The 19237-nt window shown below is 39.6% G+C and overlaps 1 protein-coding gene and 1 long non-coding RNA gene across 2 annotated transcripts; one reads left to right on the top strand and one right to left on the bottom strand.

Annotated features, from left to right (window-relative positions):
* Positions 1–3455: 3455 nt before the first annotated feature.
* SGO1 (shugoshin 1) lies at positions 3456–18870 on the bottom strand. The gene is made up of 8 exons (XM_004271953.4): positions 18701–18870; positions 14853–15007; positions 14573–14769; positions 10673–10749; positions 8949–9007; positions 7631–8437; positions 4969–5158; positions 3456–4763 (listed from the first exon to the last, which is right to left on the bottom strand). The coding sequence occupies exons 2-8, from the start codon at positions 14992–14994 to the stop codon at positions 4658–4660; spliced, it is 1578 nt and encodes a 525-aa protein (XP_004272001.1). The 5' UTR covers positions 14995–15007; positions 18701–18870; the 3' UTR covers positions 3456–4657.
* LOC117202183 (uncharacterized) lies at positions 7799–13320 on the top strand. Its single transcript, XR_004484374.2, has 4 exons — positions 7799–7913; positions 8201–8356; positions 11029–11195; positions 11751–13320. It is a non-coding gene; the product is annotated as an uncharacterized LOC117202183 (long non-coding RNA).
* Positions 18871–19237: the final 367 nt, after the last annotated feature.

Genomic DNA, 19237 nt, shown 5'->3' with positions numbered 1-19237 from the left:
AAATTACCAATGGCATTTTTCACAGAACTAGAACAAAAAATTTAAGTTTTTGTGGAAACAAAAAAGAATCCAAATAGCCAAAACAATCTTGAGACAGAAAAATGAAGCTGGACGAATCAGGCTCCCTATCTTCAGAGCAAACTACAATGCTACAGTAATCAAAACCGTATGGTACTGGAATAGAAACATATACATAGATCAATGAAACAGGATAGAAAGCCTACATATAAACCCATGCACTTATGGTCAATTAATCTATGACAAAGGAAGCAGTAATATACAATGGAGAAAAGACAGGCTCTTCAATAAGTGGTGCTGGGAAAACTGGCCAGTTACATGTACAAGAATGAAATTAGAACATTCTCTAACACCATACACAAAAATAAACTCAAAGTGGATTAAAGATCTAAATGTAAGACTGGAAACTATAAAACTCCTAGAGGAAAACATAGGCAGAACACTCTCTGATATAAACTGCAGCAATATTTTTTTGGATCAGTCTCCTAGAGCAGTGGTCCCCAACCTTTTTGGCACCAGGGACCAGTTTCGTGGAAGACAATTTTTCCACAGACTGAGGCGGGGTGCATGGAGATAGTTCAGGCGGTAATGTGAGTGATGGGGAGCGGCAGATGAAGCTCTGCTCGCTCACCGCTCACCTCCTGCTGCACAGCCTGGGGGGTTGGGGACCCCTGTCCTAGAGTAATGGAAACAAATGCAAAAATAAACAAATGGGCCCTAATTAAACTTAAAAACCTTTTGTACAGCAAAGGAAACCATAAACAAAAAGACAACCTACGGAATGGGAGAAAATATTTGCAAAGGATGCCTCAGACAAGGTCTTAATTTCCAAAATATAGAAACAGCTCATGCAGCTAAATATCAAGAAAAAAAACCAAACAACCCAATCAAAAAATGGGAAGACAACCTAAATAGACATTTCTCCAAAGAAGACATACAGATGGCCAAAATGCACATGAAAAGATGCTCAACATCGCTAAGTACAAGAGAAATGCAAATCAAAACTACAATGGGGTATCACCTCACACCAGTCAGAATGGCCATCATCAAAATGTCTACAAATAATAAATGCTGGGGAGGCTATGGAGAAAAAGGAACCCTCCTACACTGTTGGTGGGAATGTAAATTGGTGCAGCCAATATAGAGAACAGTATGGAGATTCCTTAAAAAACTAAAAACAGAATTACCATATGATCTAGCAATTCCACTCTTGGGCATATATCCAGACAAAAGTCTAACTCAAAAAGACGTGCACCCCAACATTCATAGCAGCACTATTTTTTAACAGCCAAGATATGGAAGCAACGTAAATGTGCATTGACGGATGAATGGATAAAGAAGATGTGGTACATATATACAATGGAATATTACTCAGCCATAAAACAGAACGAAATAATGCCATTTGCAGCAACATGGATGGACCTAGAGATTATCATACTGAGTGAAGTCAGTCAGAGAAACACAAATACCATATGATATCACTTACATGTGGAATCTAAAAAGTGATACAAATGAACTTACTTACAAAATAGAAATAGACTCATGGTCAAAGAAAACAAACTTATGGTTACCAAAAGGGAAAGGTGGGGGAGGGAGGGTTAAATTAGGAGTTTGTGATTAACAGATACACACTATATATAAAATAAACAAGAAGGACCTATTGTATAGCACAGGGAACTATGTTCAATATCTATAAGAAGAATCTCCATTACAGGTTATATATATAACTGAATCACTTTGCTGTACACCTGAAACTAACACAACATTGTAAATCAAGTATACTGAAAAAAAAAAGTAAATACATATTTAAATTTAAAAAAATTTGCTGTTTGGAAAATGATATACTCCTTGTGTCTGGAGAATTGGTACCACCATTTAGAAAGCAACCCTACTTCTAGGTACTAACTCCACGGAAACTTATTTACACACATACAAGAATATAGAATATTCAGTGCAGCACTAATTTATGATAATGAAAAAGTGGAAGCAAAATGTTTATCAAAAGAAGAATAAGTCTGGTTTATTTATATAATAAAATTCTGTACACCAATGAAAATAATCTATATCTGCCAATGTGGACAAATCTAAAAACACAATGTTGAGCTAAAAGTAGTTGCAAAAAGATATATACAATATAACATTCATGTAAAAATGTTAAAACACAAAACAATCTTAATAGTCTGGATAAATGCTACAATATTAAAATACAAAAACTGTAAAAGTATAAAACCACCACATTTAGAAAAATAATTGATTTTGGAGATGAAGGGAAGGTGAGGATCAAAGATAGATGAAAAAACATCAGAAGAGAAAGATCTATAAAGTCATAGGAAAGGCAGTCAAAGGTAGCAGGAGTTGGCAAGCTTTTGGGGTAAAGGGCGCAAGAGTAAATATTTTAGACTTTGCAAGCCTTTGCAAGAGGCAAAATGAAGGATATTATATAAGTACTAATAGGGGTTCAAAGTTAGTGTTTTCTATCATCAGAATCGATAGCAAGTTTTTTTTTTTTTTTTGTGGTACACGGGCCTCTCACTGTTGTGGCCTCTCTGGTTGCAGAGCACAGGCTCCGGACGCGCAGGCTCAGCGGCCATGGCTCACGGGCCCAGCCGCTCCGCGGCATGTGAGATCTTCCCGGACCGGGGCACGAACCCGTGTCCCCTGCATCGGCAGGCGGACTCTCAACCACTTCACCACCAGGGAAGCCCCCGATAGCAAGTTTTTGATTTAAAGACATAAAAAACATTTTCAGACCATATGAAAGCAGGCAGAGGGCTGAATTCGGTCTGTAGTCTGCAGTTTGCACAGTGCTGGCCTAGAGCAACATCATGCAATAGAACTTTCTGGGGTGACGGGAATGTTGTACATCTGCATTGTCCCCAGTATGGTAACCACTGGAGCCACATGTGGCTACTGAGCACTTGAAATGCAGCAACTGTGACTAAGAAATTAAACTTTACTTTGTATTCAATCTTAGATAGCCATTCTAGAGTTTCTATGAATTCAAAGAACAGCTGTAAGAGCAGTGGCTGAACAAACAAACTAGAAAAATAAGAGACTGTGATGGGAGAGTAGGGCATATGAACCAGTGATTCCTTCAGGGACAGGAAAACTTGGGCTGATGGAAAGGATTTTGGGTGTGACTGGCATGGAATGCAGAAAGATGTGGAGTCGCAGTCAAGAAAACTTGAGGTCAGGGTTAGAAGAGTCACCCAGTAAAACAGAAATTGTTGATCATGGACAGGGCGGTTCCACAACGAGAGCTGAAAGAGAAGAGACGTGTGAGGATGGGAGACCCGTGGGGGCGAGGACTACAGAGAAAACCAAGGTTTGGGAGAGAAATGTCCAACAAGGGCGAGAGTGGTGAAGGCTGGAGAGAAAGATGACCAGGGAGATATGCTACCTCTGATATTTAAAGAACGGAAGAAAAACACAAGCACTAATCTTATACAAACTTTATTGCTCTTTAAAAATGAGTAACTTTAAATTTTACAGAGGTATATACAAATGTAGTCTTCAAACTCTCAGAACTGAACTAATTCCCTCTCACTGAATTAATTTTTTTTTAAACTGGTTAAAATTTTACTCTTCAATTAGGAACCTTGGGGAAAAGAAGTCACATCATGATTTAAAGGCAAAGGCAGAGACCCAAAACCAGCTGGTTTTTCCTTGTTAGGCTGGAGCACAGTTTAAGCCAGGCCAGACCCACTCCAGCTCTGGCCACAGTCTGCTCTCTACAGCCTGGTCCCAGGTTTGTTTGGTTGCAAACTGGCTTCACTTCTCTGAAGACCTAGCTTGAGCGAATTCATGGCTTCCTCAAGTTTGAGCATCCCTCCCTTCTGTCGTTGGTGGTGCCACCGGCCATGGCCTTAGGAATTGATCAAAAATACAAAAAAGCCCTTAGCATTCACACATTTAACATTTGGCGTTTTTGACTAAACAAGTAACTATACTGAAAGGCCATGACACAATAATTTGTGATTTTGCTGAGGTATCCCTATGAACAATGTATGCCTGGAGCTGGGGGTTCAGAGCCAATCACTTACCTGGTCCCTGAGCCTAAGCAACCATCAATTCTCTGATCATGATCTAATACACATTTTATCTGAAAAACCAAATACAACAATAGTATAAGGGATCCACAAACAGCTTAGGGTACACGCTACTGTGAATGACAAGGATTTATTTTGTTCAAATATTGTACAAAGAGTTTCAAAAGATCCTCAGCCTGTCTTCAAAAATCATTCATTCAATCATAGTATTACCTACTTAAGGGAAAAATAAAGATGCCTTATAATTAAAACATCTTAATCTGAAGAAACATTAATTTCCAAATGCTGGTATAAGATACATTTTGACTAAAATTAGGCAGTATAAAAAATCTAAACTATTATAGTGCTTAAGTCCAATTATTTATACCTAAAAGAAAAAATAAACCAAATGTATCAAAGGTTTAAGAAAAGCCATCATATTTGAAGCATAGTTTTGAAGAAATGTTCACGATCTAGAGTCCTGTCAAGAGAATATTCTATGGCAGTAGTTCAACCCACTTGAACAGTATCTTACAGATTCTCTCGGCACCACAGAAGAGGGTGTAGGATGAATTTAAACAACATCCAACAAACGCTTCATTGTACTCGCTTCATGCTTTTTTTTTTTTAGAACTGCGTCTGGAATCCTTTTTCTGCTTAAAAATAGGCGAATTCAAGAAACACAAATCTGTAAAAGGGTCCCCTCTTCTCAGTTTCCTGTAAGAGTAAAGAGAACTCGTAGGCATAATTATAAGCATCCCAATACTAACTTACTCTTCAGTATAAATTTACTGTAGAGTATGCCATTGTTATTATTCCCGGTTCAGATTTTCATCAAAATGGTGTATTTCAAATAAGGTCCATAACCTTAATCCCCCCATGCGTATCATTAAAAGTTAGCTCCCACAAGCCAAATACTTACGAAGCGAGCGTGGGTTCCTTATAGTTCACACTGGCTGTGCACCTACGTTTATGCAAAGACACTGGTGGGCTTTCTACATTCTTTTTTGGAGAAAGAGAAAGTTTTCTGGTTTTCACTACAGGATACAAGGGGACATTTGTGATATCCTTCAGGTGAAAATGAGGTGACTGGTGAGTTTCAGGTAGTGCACCTACAGAAAACAAGTTTTATTGAATATGGTTCCAAAAAACAAACAAGCAAACACAGGAACTAAAACTGTACGCAATTACACATCTTAAAAGTATACAAAATCCAGCATTTTATAACACAGATTTTTAAAAACTTGTTCACCATTTTTTCCTCCCAGATAACACTGAAATATTAATTATTGTAGCTGTGAAGAACTGACTAAAACAATAGTTTACTAAAACTTAAAATTCTTAAAAATTAAAGAAAAAATTAAAATTCTTCTAGGATAGCTTGGGCACAATGAATTAGTTTAAACTATGCAATTTCATTTAGTCACACCTTGCTCTTTAGAATCATCCAGGCTTCAATCTCTTTCAATTCCTAAGTTTATCATCAAGTGACTTCTTATTGTCTTATAAAGCCACACAAACTCATTCTATTAAATAAATGAGAATTCTAAATCGTATTCTCTGGGTAAACCAGGAGAAAAGGTGTTCCCTCTAGTAAAGCTAGTCAGCTAAACAGCTACCCAATGTTTTTCCTGTCATAAACATCCAAGTTATTCTACTTGGGGCTACATCTATATTGGGAGACAGCTACCCAGCACACAGGTAAGAACACTATAAGACAAACAAGCTCTTAAAATAGTTTTAAAAAGCAAATCATTTCCCAAGAAAAACTAAATTGTAACTGTAAAATGACTTTATACTTATTAACCATTGTCCAGGGTTATTTGGGATTCAAATATTCTGTCTTTCTTGTCCCTACATAAGCATCTTGTACCATACTAATTATTCCAACTTTTGGTTTGGAAAATATGGTTAAACAACAACATCAGATCAGTTGCTATATTCCGGAATAAAGCTTCTAAAACTTCAAAGCATATACAGATCTTCTGGGGATTTTGTTAGAGAGATACAGATTCTGAATCAAGGATGTGGGGTATGGCCTGAGATTCTGCTTTTCTAAGAAGTTTCCAGGTAATGCTGATGCTGATGGTCTGGGGACCAAATTCTGAGTAACACTATCTTAGAGTGTATTTTTTTTTCTTTTAAAAACTTATTATGAAATATTTCAAGTATACACAAAGACGGGGACACCAGTATAATAAGCCCCCAGTTACCCAGCTTCAATAATTATCAATATTTTGCCAATCTTGTTTGATTTACTCTAAAATCATTACAGCATTTTTTTTTTTTTTTTTGCGGTACGCGGGCCTCTCGCTGTTGTGGCCTCTCCCGTTGCGGAGCACAGGCTCCGGACGTGCAGGCTCAGCGGCCATGGCTCACGGGCCCAGCCGCTCCGCGGCATGTGGGATCTTCCCGGACCAGGGCACGAACCCGTGTCCCACGCATCGGCAGGCGGACTCACAACCACTGCGCCACTAGGGAAGGGAAGCCCTACAGCATATTTTTTTAAAAAGATATTTGCATGCTACCACCACCTAACTGGTTGACCTTGGAAAGTCATTTAGCTTTTTTAGGTTTCGGTTTCCTTATAAACAAGACAAGCATGATCACACCTACATGTCACAGAGTTGTTCTGAGCATCAAATGAACTAGCATGACAATATTTGGGGAATAAAACCTGCCTGTTTATGTTAGTTTCTCCAGACTAAAATTCCCAGATGAGAATCTCTGTGGGCAGGTGCAGACTGTATCATCAACATTTGAACCACGCCTACTTTTTTTTTTTTTTGCGGTACCCGGGCCTCTCACTGTTGCGGCCTCTCCCGTTGCAGAGCACAGGCTGCGGATGCGCAGGCTCAGCGGCCATGGCCCACGGGCCCAGTCGCTCCGCAGCACGTGGGATCCTCCCGGACCGGGGCACGAACCCGTGTCCCCTGCATCGGCAGGCGGACTCTCAACCACTGCGCCACCAGGGAAGCCCCCATGCCTACTTTTTGATCTAACCAATAAAAGCAAGATTTTTCTAAGCCACAGTTTTTAGATGTTTTACAAATGTCTTACAAAAGAATACTAAGCCCATCAATTGAGGAAAAGGTTTTCTTGGTCTAATTAGGCCACCTTCACCTAAATAGAAAATTATTTAAAATTGTGGTTCCTGTCAAGTTGACTATATAAAGCAAAGCCATTAAAATTACAGGTCACTGGATTCAAGTTTGATTTCATTTTCAACGGGATGTTTCAGGGGAGTGTGTAATAGGCATTTAAATTCAACTTAAACGCCACAAAAGTTTTTTCCTCGCCTTGGAAGCTTTCATTCACTGAAAGTAAAATTGCTTTCTCCGTAACAAGTAGTATTTGTTCTTAAAGAGGATTTAAATTAGCTTAAAGCATGTCGAAGCAACGCAACTGTGATTTCCACCCCACAGCCCCCCACTATTTAATCTGACTGTAACTTTCCCCAAAGAGACAGATGGTAAGTCTGTAACCTCCTCCAGAGAAACAGATGGTAAGTATAGTATATAAGCACCGGGAGTGATCATTTATCATAAACATTAAAAATGCAGGCAAACAAGTAAATCACTTACTAGGAGGAGTTTTTGTTGGCTCAGAACCCTCTGTCTCCTTTTCACCCCTATGTTTCAGTGCTCTTTTAGATCGAGGCCTGGTGACTGGACTCCTATCCGATTCACTGGTGAGATCTTGACTGTACTTGCACGTGGGCAGATAGAGGTCATCAGAATCATCTCCTGAACCACTTGTTTCACAGATGCTCACTTCAGATTCATTGTTGTTTTCTTCTCTTTTAGAATCATCGCTCATTTTTTGTCGGAAAGGAGTGCGATGAACACCCTCTTGCAAATTAAAATTGTACGCATCCCTAGAGGTAACAGATTTATCCAACTTTTTTTGGGAAACAGTTTTTTTTTTGCTCCCTTTATATTTTGAGACAGATTTTGTTTTTTTCTTTTTGTTAGCTTTTCTTTTCTCTTCTCTTTTTCTTCCTTGGGCAGCTCTGTGCTTACTTTTAGTTTGGTCTAATTTATACTCTAAAATGTCTTCTTTTGTCTTAGTAGATCCTCCTGGGTGAATTAGCCTTGGTGATAAGTAAATTTGATCCTTGTTCCATTGACAAAAATTTTGTTCTACATTTTCAGGTATGTGCGTGTTTACTGGTGGGTCTACAAATCTAATTCTTTCCAGTTCCAAAAACTGCTCTGACAAATGACTGATTCCAAAATCATCCAAGGCATTGAACTGACATGGATTGTTGACATGTTTCTTTAAACTGCGACGGAGAGATACAGTTCTAGGTAAGACATTATCAGTTGACTTATCTTCACCTGAATCCAAATCAAATCCCAGTCTGTCTTGAGAAATATTAGGTACTGGCTCTGAGAATTTAAAAAAACAAATGAGAAAGATAGTTTTACTTTATGGAAATTTAAATTTCAAGAATCTTAGAATTCAAAGTTAAAAATGGAACTAATGAAAATTCATCCTGTAGTTTTCCCACATTTACTATAAATAAATAAAAATCTGGGGAGCATAATATTTACTTCCTTCCGACTGTCTGTACCTATATATTCCAAGGTCGTTATGAGGGTTAACTGCGGTAACATATGTTAAATGCCTAACACAGAGCGTAACACATAGTAGGCTCAGTAAACTGCAGCCACAGTTATAGGCAAGGTTTCTGACTATAGATTTGGAAAAATAAATGGATGTGTTTTAAAACTCTTGTTATTCTGTGTAAAATAAACAGATATTTGCTTTGAGCAGAATATCAGACGAGAAGATTTAAAAAGGTAAACAAATATAAATTAGAGAAATTTAATTACGTTACTTGTTCCCAAAGATCTCATCTTGCCTTTAGCAGTATTTTTAGATTTTCATTTGTATTACCTTCTATTTGGAACAATTCTTCTTGTCCTGGAAAGTCAGCGTCCTGAAGAGGAACTTCCCTTAGAAAATACCAATAAAAAACAAAAATTTATTTATTATGTAATAAAAACAAATTTAAAATTTTCTACAAAGTAAGTTTTTTTCTTTAGTATCATTTCATAATTCCGCTCTAAATCGGTACATCTGTTCTATATCAAAGGAAACCAAAAAACACTTATGCTGATTACGTGGAGGCTGATTTGTTACGGCTGACATTCAACTGCCACTGGAGGAACTAATGTATCAAATTGGACAGTTCCTCCTGAAAACGTTCCATAACTCACCATTTCATTTAACTGGAGAAACAGCCAATCAGATCGACTTATAAAATACATCAAAGAAATGCAGTTAGATCCTTCTTTAGGAGCCTGCATTATCACTAGCCGAGCTGTGATTTGTGGGCAGTGAACACTTCTACGGTGCTTACCTACTGACTCCTCTAAAGTTAATACTGTTCATTTTCTTTAAAAATTTTGTTCCCCTTTGGTTCATGGAACAAGAAATTTCCATTCTTTATGCTTTAATATGGCTGTTTCATTCTAATTATAATTTTATTCTCTATTTTCTCTAGAGAATTTCCCCCTATGGACATCAAAACTTAAGTACAAGTTTAGGTAACAGAGTTATGGCAACCAACTAATAACAATTTTAGAAACCTTATAAAAACTCAATTACCTCATCTTGCTTTTCGATCACCACATAAATATTTCGTCACATCTTAACATTCAACTGTTTAAAAACTATTCATGATTAAAATTAATATGGGGATAGGAATCATATTAGTGATTACTTCTGCAAGGAGGGGGCACAGACTCGAAAGGGACATGAGGGAATGGCTTATGGCAGTAGCTCTCACCTGGGGACAGTTAACCTCCCCCTCCCCCCAACGGCCCCAGGATATTTGGCAATGTTGAGAGACATTTTGGTTCTTATAACTGTTGGAGGGGGGCTGCTATTGGCCTCTAGTGGGTGGAGACCAGGGATGCTGCTAAACATCCCACAATGCTTGGGACAGCCCCACAAGCAAGAATGATGTAGCCCAAAATGTCAGAGGCGCTTAGACTGAGAAACCCTGAGCCAGAGTGACAGCAATGCTCTGCATCTTAACTCAGGTTTTGGTTCACGGGTGTATACATTAGTCCAATTCACTGAACTGTGTAATTAAGATCCGTGCATTTTACTGTATTTAATTATATCTCAGTAATTCATAAGCAAACAAATAAAGTACACTTAATCCAAGAGAAGAAGAAGGTATATATGGTCTGATGGTATTTAAGAATGAATTGGATTAGCAAGACAGTGTGAAAGCTGTGTTAAATATGATATCTTATTAGATTTCTTTTCTAAACCAGACTATTTGTAGTACTGGCAAAATACCATCATTTAAATAACCAATCCTTAGAATAAAAACACGATACAAGAAAAATATAACTGAAGGGCATAGTTTAAAAATTCAGGAGAAGCTTTTTATTCCTAGACATCAAAAAAGTAACTAAATAGAAGAAAGCTTTGGCTTGGCTACATAGCCCAGAATTTCAACATATAAAATTTCTTAAATACATTCTTAGAGAGAACACCAGACCCAAATATAAGAGTCAATATAATGCTAATTTCCTTTCATAAATGGAGCACAGAATTAAATACTTCTTGGTATTAATAATCATAATAATGAATTTGATACTAACGGTAAATCCTCCACGAGTAAATTCCTGGAGTTGCTGTCGCTACTGGAGTCCATTCCAGAGGGACATACTTCCCGGTCCTGTCAATGTATTAAAAGAAAGAAAACACTGGTACAATGGAAATATTCATAACAAAGCATTCATTTATTCAACAGTACTTATTGACAGTCTGCTATGGTGCCAGGGACTGTTCTAGGAACTGAATCTATAGCTACAAAATAGATTAAGTACTACTCTTTTAAAGCTTACATGCTAGTGTAGGGAGATGAAATGTAAAAAAGCTGACGGTGATAAATGCAATGAAGGAAATACTCAGGTTGAAATGACAGAGAGTAACTGATGTTGGAGGTCTCTTTTAGATGGGATGACTTTCATCTGAAATCTGAAGAACGCAAAGAGCCAGCTGTTGAAGGAGGAAGAAGTGGAAACAGCAGATACAAAAGTCACGATATAGGAAAACCTTGCTGTGCTCAGAAAAGAAAGGCCACTGGGGCTGGAACATAGTCACTGAAAAGACCAGTGAGAGGTGGGCACACAGAGGCCAGATAATGTAGGGCCTTGAGAACCATGAGTTTGGATTTTAGTCTATGTGTGATGGGAAGTCATTTGAATATTAAGCAGGGAAGTAAAATGATCTGAGTTTTAAAGAGATCAGTCTGGCCACTGTGTGAAACATGGATTGAAAAGGGCCAAGGGCACAGGCTGTTAGGAAGTCATCATAGTAAATCAAGCAAGACGTATCAGCTTGGACAGGATTCCTATGGCTGTGGAGGTGAAGCCCAGGGGAAGGCTTTGCGATAACAGTGCACTCACATTGAATAGGGGTGGAGGTAGGGACACAGAGTGAGCAGGAAGCTTCTTATGCTTCTGACTTGAGCAAATGGGTGGGTTGCCTTACTGAGCTGAGTAAGACTTGCAGAGGGAGGCAGAAGTCCAATGTCTTGGGAAGGGGGAAATAAAGAGTTGTGCTTTGTATGCAATATATTTGAGATCCTTTATAAATATTTAAGTGAATATATCAAGTAGTAACTGTGTGTGTGTGTGTGTGTGTGTGTGTATGTGTGTGTGTGTGTTTGTGTAGGTCTTGAGCTACAAATTTGGAAGCCACCAGCAGGCAGACAATATTTAAAGCTATGGGAGCAGATGAGATGGGCCTAGGACAACTGATGTTTAAAAGTAAAGAAGCCAGCAGAAGAGATGGACATAGAACAGTCAGAAAGAGTATGATGGTAAGAAAGCTAAGAGATCAAAGTATTTCCAGCAAAGAGTTATCCCTGTACTATGTTTTACTTCAAGGCCAACAAAAAAGAGAAGTGACCCCTGAATTTGGTAACACGGAGGTTTTGGTGACCTTGACACACAGTGACAACAGAATGGTGGGGATGAAAGCCTGGTAAGAGTGAGTTCAAATGTTAGGGGACGCTGAGGAAGGGAAGACAGTAAGTGCTCTGTTCTCTCTGGAAAAGTTCTGCTGTGAATGGAAGCAGAGAGATGAGATGGAGGAATGAGATCAGGAGAGGTTCCATTTATTTTCTTTTCCTCTTAAGATGAGAGATACTGAAGCACATTTGTATGTAGCTAGAACGATTCAGTAGAGGGAGGTAAATGTTGGAGAAGGGTGCAAAGTCCTAGAGGAGATGAAAAGAAGGGAATCTGATGCACAAGGGGAGGGACTGGCCTTGGATAGGAGCAGAGACACTTCTGCCAATGGCACAGGAAGGAAGACAGAGAACACAGTGTAGACACAGGAAGGTGTGTAGATCTCTGTTAGGAAGACGAGTGGCCCAGTCTGATTCCTTAAAAGTCATTCCAATTCAGTGCAGTTGTTTTATGAAATTTGATGTACATATAATATGAAGACATTATAATGAACAGGTTAAAACTGTTCATCAGAAACAACTAGAAATTTAATCCTGTTAAAAGTTTTAAATTTATTATCAATATAGCTAATGTTCTAAAGCTAGTATTATTACTGAAGATAAGTAAAGGAGGATATTTAACTACAGAGTGATATAAAAATTATTTAGAAGAGCCATGATAAAACTTAGGGAACAAAATGCTATTAGAAATTACTTTCTGATTAATCCTTACAGGGTAAGTTAATTATTGGCAGGCAAGAAAAACATTCTTTTTTTTTTGTGGTACGTGGGCCTCTCACTGTAGTGGCTTCTCCCGTTGCGGAGCACAGGCTCCAGACATGCAGGCTCAGCGGCCATGGCTCACGGGCCCAGCCGCTCCACGGCATGTGGGATCTTCCCGGACCGGGGCACGAACCTGTGTCCCCTGCATTGGCAGGCGGACTCTCAACCACTGCGCCACCAGGGAAGCCCAAGAAAAACATTCTTATTAAAGCATTTTAAGTTCTCCAGCACTGCAAAATTGACTTGATAAACAAGGATGCACACGTATACAATGACGGTTGAGAATGAGTGATACATACAGCGAGTACGTGGCAGAAAACAAACTCTGATGTTTTAAATGCTAGGAATACTTTCACCCAGCAACTAACGACATCTTTTAATAAATATTCAAAAATCACTGATAAATGTCAAAAGGCCTACAATAACAGAATTTTTTCACCACTGTTTTTGTGATTATCTCATTGAGTACTCACTTGACACCACTCTGTGTGATTTCAGCAAAAATTTGGAAAGGGAAAAGGAAGATTCAAATGTCTTTGGAGAAATTTTTTTCCTCACTAGTTGACCAAACAAGGAAAAGAAAAAAAATTAGGAAAGATTATATTCTGAAGGAAAAATATTTCAAATAACCTTTACATGAAGGTAAAAAAAAAAAAAAATCGTATCTAATCTTTATAGACAATTTTCTATTATATTATGTATGTATATGTTGCTATATGTGTACATATGTGTGTGTATACACACACATGTTCTATATATGTCATACACAGAAAAAATATGGAATTACCTTAGTTGTAGGGAAGCAAGAACTCTTTCACTGACTCTGACTCTCAATGGAGAGGTGACTTAATTCCTTTCTGGAGTCCAGACCCCTACCCTAATCACTAGGCTCTGGCTTCTTCTCCTGCCCTAGGTGCCAACACAACTGTCTTCACTGGCGTGGCAAACAGATGGACACCCAAGTGTTAACACCTGACACTCACCACTGCTCTTTTCTTTCTCTGCCCCATGCAGTTTTCCTGGCAGTGGCCTCTGGGAAAAGGAGAGAAACTGGCTTGTCCTCTCTCTTCTAGGGATTAATGTGTGACGAGACCCAGATAAGACCCTAAATCAAAATTTCTCCCCGTCTCTTATGTTTCGGCTGGCCTTTCTATACATTCCTGGACACAAACTGAATCAGACTGAAAAACAGACAGCAAAATGTTCAGGATATTTCTTGTTTGGGAGTTAATATATAGTTGTCCTTATTTAGCCAACTAGTAGGTAAAAATGATTCTCCATAAAGCGCTTAAATACTTCCCATCTCCCCCAGTCAACGTAGTCCTTTCAAAACCCCACTGGTGTAGCAAAACTACATAGAAAAGCTAAGATTAATAGCACTGATTAAAACTTTTGGACTAGTCTGCTTCCACAACCACTTTTAGACCTTTGGCTTGGTTGCCCCTACCTCTGACTCACATCGCTGCCATTCAAAGGGTCTGGCCGTGCAAGAGGCTAAACTATTTCTTTTATACGTTGTCTTGCTACCTGCTTTCAGAAGCAAGTTATACGAGTATAAGCCTCAATCAGCTACAGGTATATGCTTGAAGCTTTCTTAACTGGCCCACATACAACTGGGCTGCAGCACTGAAGAAAGATGTTCTCATCACTTCACTAATAACAGAGCTATCAGTAATTAATTTAAAAAACAAAATTGATCTAAACTACTAATTCATGGCTTTAACATTTTTCCCAAGAAATTGAGCCTTTGTGATCAAAATACCTGAGCAGGTTCTTCTGTCTGTTGTGAAGTAAGTTTTTCTTTCAGTGTGTACAGCTGACACATGAGGTAGTAACATTCTTTCCTCAGCTGTAAGATGATATCCTGGGCTTCTCTCACTTTGGACTTTTCATTTTCCAAAGCTAAGACTAACATCCTGTTGTTGTCTTGGTAGTTTTTTAGCAGTGTGGAAGTGTTGGCTAAAAGACAATAAAAATTTTTTTATCAGTTATTAAATCTAATCTTAAACAGTGATGTAAAGGACAACATGAAAATCTCTTACTGATTATTTGGCATGGTGCAGCTATCAAAGACTTTCGTTTGCCAATCTCTGCCAAGTTTTTATTCCTTTTCTCTTTCATTCGTTTCTTTATGTCTTCAAGACTATCTTGAAAGGACTTTTTGAGGCATCTTTCCTTGGCCATCTTCTGCCTAGGACTTTAAAACAATGGAAAATATTTAATTTTTCAAGGGGTGATATCAAATATAAAACAAAACTGAAAACACAGGTTATTCATAAAAAACGGATTAGAGACTTTATAATTGTAGAATTAGCCCAAAGTAGATAACCAATCTGGTAATAACCTACATTTGCAGCTTTTAAATTACATTAATATTTGTGGCATAATTTTATCCTCCTCGGGTACTTTATACGGAAGGCTTAATAAATATGGATTTCCAACACAAAGCCTCTATAATATGCCACTTATTTATTCTTTAACAAATACTCATTGGGGGCTTACTATACATTGGGTTGGCCAAAAGGTTCGTTCAGTTTTTTCCATAAGATGGCTCTAGTAGCACTTAGTTGTCTTTAACTTCATTGGAAACAATTTTGTTAGATCGTTATGTGACAGCTGTCATATCAGCATGCATTAAAAAAAATACATTAAAAAAACATCAAAATTGGTGGTTTTTTTTTTTTTTTTTTTTTTTTTTTGCGGTATGCGGGACTCTCACTGTTGTGGCCTCTCCTGTTGCAGAGCACAGGCTCCGGATGCGCGGGCTCAGCGGCCATGGCTCACAGGCCCAGCCGCTCCACGGCATGTGGGATCTTCCCGGACCGGGGCATGAACCCGCGTCCCCTCCATCGGCAGGTGGACTCTCAACCACTGCGCCACCAGGGAAGCCCATAATTGGTGAATTTTTATGTAGCTATTTTAATACTGAAGATGGAAGAAAAAAGGAACATTTTCAGCATATTATGCTTTATTATTTCAATTAAGGTAAAAATGCAACTGAAACTCAAAAAAAGATTTGTGCAGTGTATGGAGAAGGTGCTGTGACTGATCGAACGTGTCAAAAGTGGTTTGCAAAGTTTTCTGCTGGTGATTTCTCGCTGGATGATGCTTCACGGTCGGGTAGACCAGTTGAAGTTGATAGCGATCAAATAGAAACAATAATTGAGAACAATCAACGTTATACCACACAGGAGATAGCTGACATATTCAAAATATCCAAATCAAAAGCTGAAAATCATTTGCACCGGCCTGGTTATGTGAATCACTTTGATTCTTGGGTTCCACATAAGTTAAGTGAAAAAAACCTTCTTGACCGTATTTCCACATGAGATTCTCTACTTAAACGTCACGAAAACATTCCATTTTTAAAACAAATTGTGATGGGCAATGAAAACGGGATACTGTACAACAATGTGGAACAGAAGAGATTGTGGGGCAAGTGAAATGAACCACCACCAGCCACACCAAAGGTCAGTCTTCATCCAAAGAAGGTGATGTTGTATATATGGTGGGATTGGAAGGGAGTCCTCTATTATGAGCTCCTTCTGGAAAACCATGATTAATTCCAACAAGTACTGCTCCCAATTAGACCAACTGAAAGCAGCACTCGACGAAAAGTGTCCAGAATTAATGAACAGAAAATGCATAATCTTCCATCAGAATAACGTAAGATCTCATGTTTTTGGTTTTTTTTTTTTTGGGTACGCAGGCCTCTCACTGTCGTGGCCTCTCCCGTTGTGGAGCACAGGCTCCGGACACGCAGGCTCAGTGGCCATGGCTCATGGGCCCAGCTGCTCTGTGGCATGTGGGATCTTCCCGGACCCGGGCACGAACCCGCATCCCCTGCATTGGCAGGCGGACTCTCAACCACTGCGCCACCAGGGAAGCCCCCAGATCTCATGTTTCTTTGATGACAAGGCAAAAACTGTTACAGCTTGGCTGGGAAGTTCTGATTCATCCGCTAAATTCACCAGACATTGCAACTTCGGATTTCCATTTATTTCAGTTTTTACAAAATTCTCTTAATGGAAAAAATTTCAATTCCCTGGAAGACTGTAAAATGCACTTGGAACAGATCTTTGCTCAAAAAGATAAGAAGTTTTGGGAAGATGGAATTATGAAGTTGCTTGAAAAATGGCAGAAGGTAGTGGAACAAAAGGGTGAATACGTTGTTCAATAAAGTTCTTGGTGAAAACGAAAAACGTGTCTTTTCTTTTTACTTAAAAAACCGAAGGTACTTTTTGGCCAACCCAATACTAGGCATTAAGGGAAATGCTTAATATATTTTGATGTTATTATTATTTATGTTTCCTATGACAATATTTATGACCAACTTTTAATGTTTATTAGGCTTACAGCATTAGTTCAGAGGCAAACACGTATCTGGGCTTTGCTTTCCAGTTACTTAAGATATGCACACATGCTCAAGAAAGTCAGGTGATCTTGAGAGGTTTAATTATACTATGGAACACTATATACAATTTCACTAGGCTGTTATAACAATCACAGAGCTAGAAAAAGCAGGAACTGGGGCGGAGGAACATGCCAATTTTCTCATAGTTATTTTTAAAACTTAGATCATGCATACAGCAGACATTATATAATTATTGTTCTACATACAGTTGAAAGTAGCAAAATATGCACTGCCAGGAGACCATACCATTGAGTGTATTAGTACATAAGTATATGTAAATCTTTCAATGCTGCAAATCAGATGGCTTCAGTATTTTGCTACTAAGCATGTCAAACTACTTTTCATGAACCTCTTTTGCCCTAGACTGTACTTTGCAGATATTAAAATTGCAAAAAATAATTATTGTTTTCTACCACAATCTACGTATACAATTTTCACTGCAAAAGGACACCTTCATCTCCTCTTAGTCAAATATTTTCCTGAATCTTACATTTTCTTGAGTGTTTTCTCCAGGCCTTCCTTATTTTCCTCTGGGGTCTTAAATATAGACATTGTAGATTTCATTAAATATTTTCTTTCTGCCAATACAGATACAATATATACTGGGATGCTTCCAGTAGAGCAAGCACAACTATTATTTTTAAACACTAATGTTAAGTAGGTTTTATAAAATACCCTACCACAATGGAGTTTTTGGAGTTCAAACCTGTAGATGTTTGAGAGCCAGGCAGATTATGTAACTGAGCAAGTTGGTTTGGTTATTTTAAAAGCAAAGCTTATATAAAAAACTTTCGTTCTTACATTTAATCAACTTAAAATTACAAAAGAAATATGCCCTATCATTCCCGTCTAGGCTGATGGTCTTAAAAGGGGGTGTGGTGGAGAGAAGGAATGAAAACAGTCACAGCGCGGAGGGCAGTCTCAATCTGTACAGTATTCGGGTAAGGGGCCTAGGTTCAAAAGAACCTAGAATATTTGATCTCCATCATAATTCTTTCATCACTCTTGCTGTAGAACACTGGCCAGTGCCGGCTTTTCCAGGGTAAGAGAAGCAGCAAAAGAAAAGGACGTCAAAGGCATCGCGCCACACAAAAAATAGCTGCCAGTTTGTGTGCCCCCACGTTGAGCCTGGCTTTTAACTACTGTAAACGCTTTACCTTCACATCACTTAAGCCACACAGTTCCGCGAGGCGCGAGGTTCCGGGCCCACTGAACAGAAGAGGAAATAAGAGTATCGCAAAGCGCAGGTCGGGGGGCTGAGCAGAGAGAGGCCCCTGGTCAGGCCGACGCCACAGCCTGAGTTTTTGGCCACCGAACTCAGAACAAAGAGACCCAGAGGGAAGGGGAACAGGGGTCAAGATGCCCCTGTGTCACACCCGAAAAACCTGCAGCCTCCTCTTGAGAAAGCGGGACGGGACGGGGGCTCCCGGAAGAGGCCCGGAGACCCGCCTCCAGCAGGGACGTCCACCACAGTACCTTGGCCACGGCTTCTGCCACAGCTGTCGCCCTCCTCCTCACATTCCAAGGCTCCGCGAGGCTGTGTGGCCGTGCGCGTCCCGAGCTCCGAGCCCCCTTAGCCTCAGGGACCCTCTCTTACCGCCGCTGACCGCTGCAACCACATTCGAAATTCTCCGCCGCGCTCACCCATTGGCTGGCTGGACAAGGTCACGTGACGCTGCGGCGCAGCCCAAGGCGCAGGCAGAGCCCCGCCCCACCGGGCGGCCTCAGGTGACGCAATCCCGCCGAGAATCCGCATCCGGGCATCCGTCGCCCCCTCCCGCGGGGGCGGAGCCAGTTGTCCGGCGCTTTTCGGCTCAGAGTTATTGGTGTTTAGGTGCGGAGCCTCTCCGACACCTTTCAGGGCGGGTATTTTAGGGAGTTCGAAGGATTTCTGTTTCTCTAGTCTTACAGCTGTCCGTCTTCGAGGTTATGTGCAAGGGCTCCCTCTTGTGAGACGAATCTTCTCGGCTGTTTGCCCGCCCAAGCAGTCAACCTGCCGTACGGAGGCGGTTA

Source organism: Orcinus orca, chromosome 5, assembly GCF_937001465.1.
Source record: "Orcinus orca chromosome 5, mOrcOrc1.1, whole genome shotgun sequence".
NCBI classification, from domain to species: Eukaryota; Metazoa; Chordata; class Mammalia; order Artiodactyla; family Delphinidae; genus Orcinus; species Orcinus orca.
This window is presented reverse-complemented; position numbering and strand designations above follow the sequence as displayed.

Excerpts from the sequence above, each read along its gene's own strand:
- SGO1 (XM_004271953.4), bottom strand. The coding sequence starts at position 14,994 with ATGGCCAAGGAAAGATGCCTCAAAAAGTCCTTTCAAGATAGTCTTGAA. Across the intron at positions 5,159-7,630 it reads GCCAACAAAAACTCCTCCTA|GTGCACTACCTGAAACTCAC; the intron begins GTAAGTGATTTA and ends TGTTTTCTGTAG. Across the intron at positions 4,764-4,968 it reads AAGGAACCCACGCTCGCTTC|GAAACTGAGAAGAGGGGACC; the intron begins GTAAGTATTTGG and ends TTACTCTTACAG.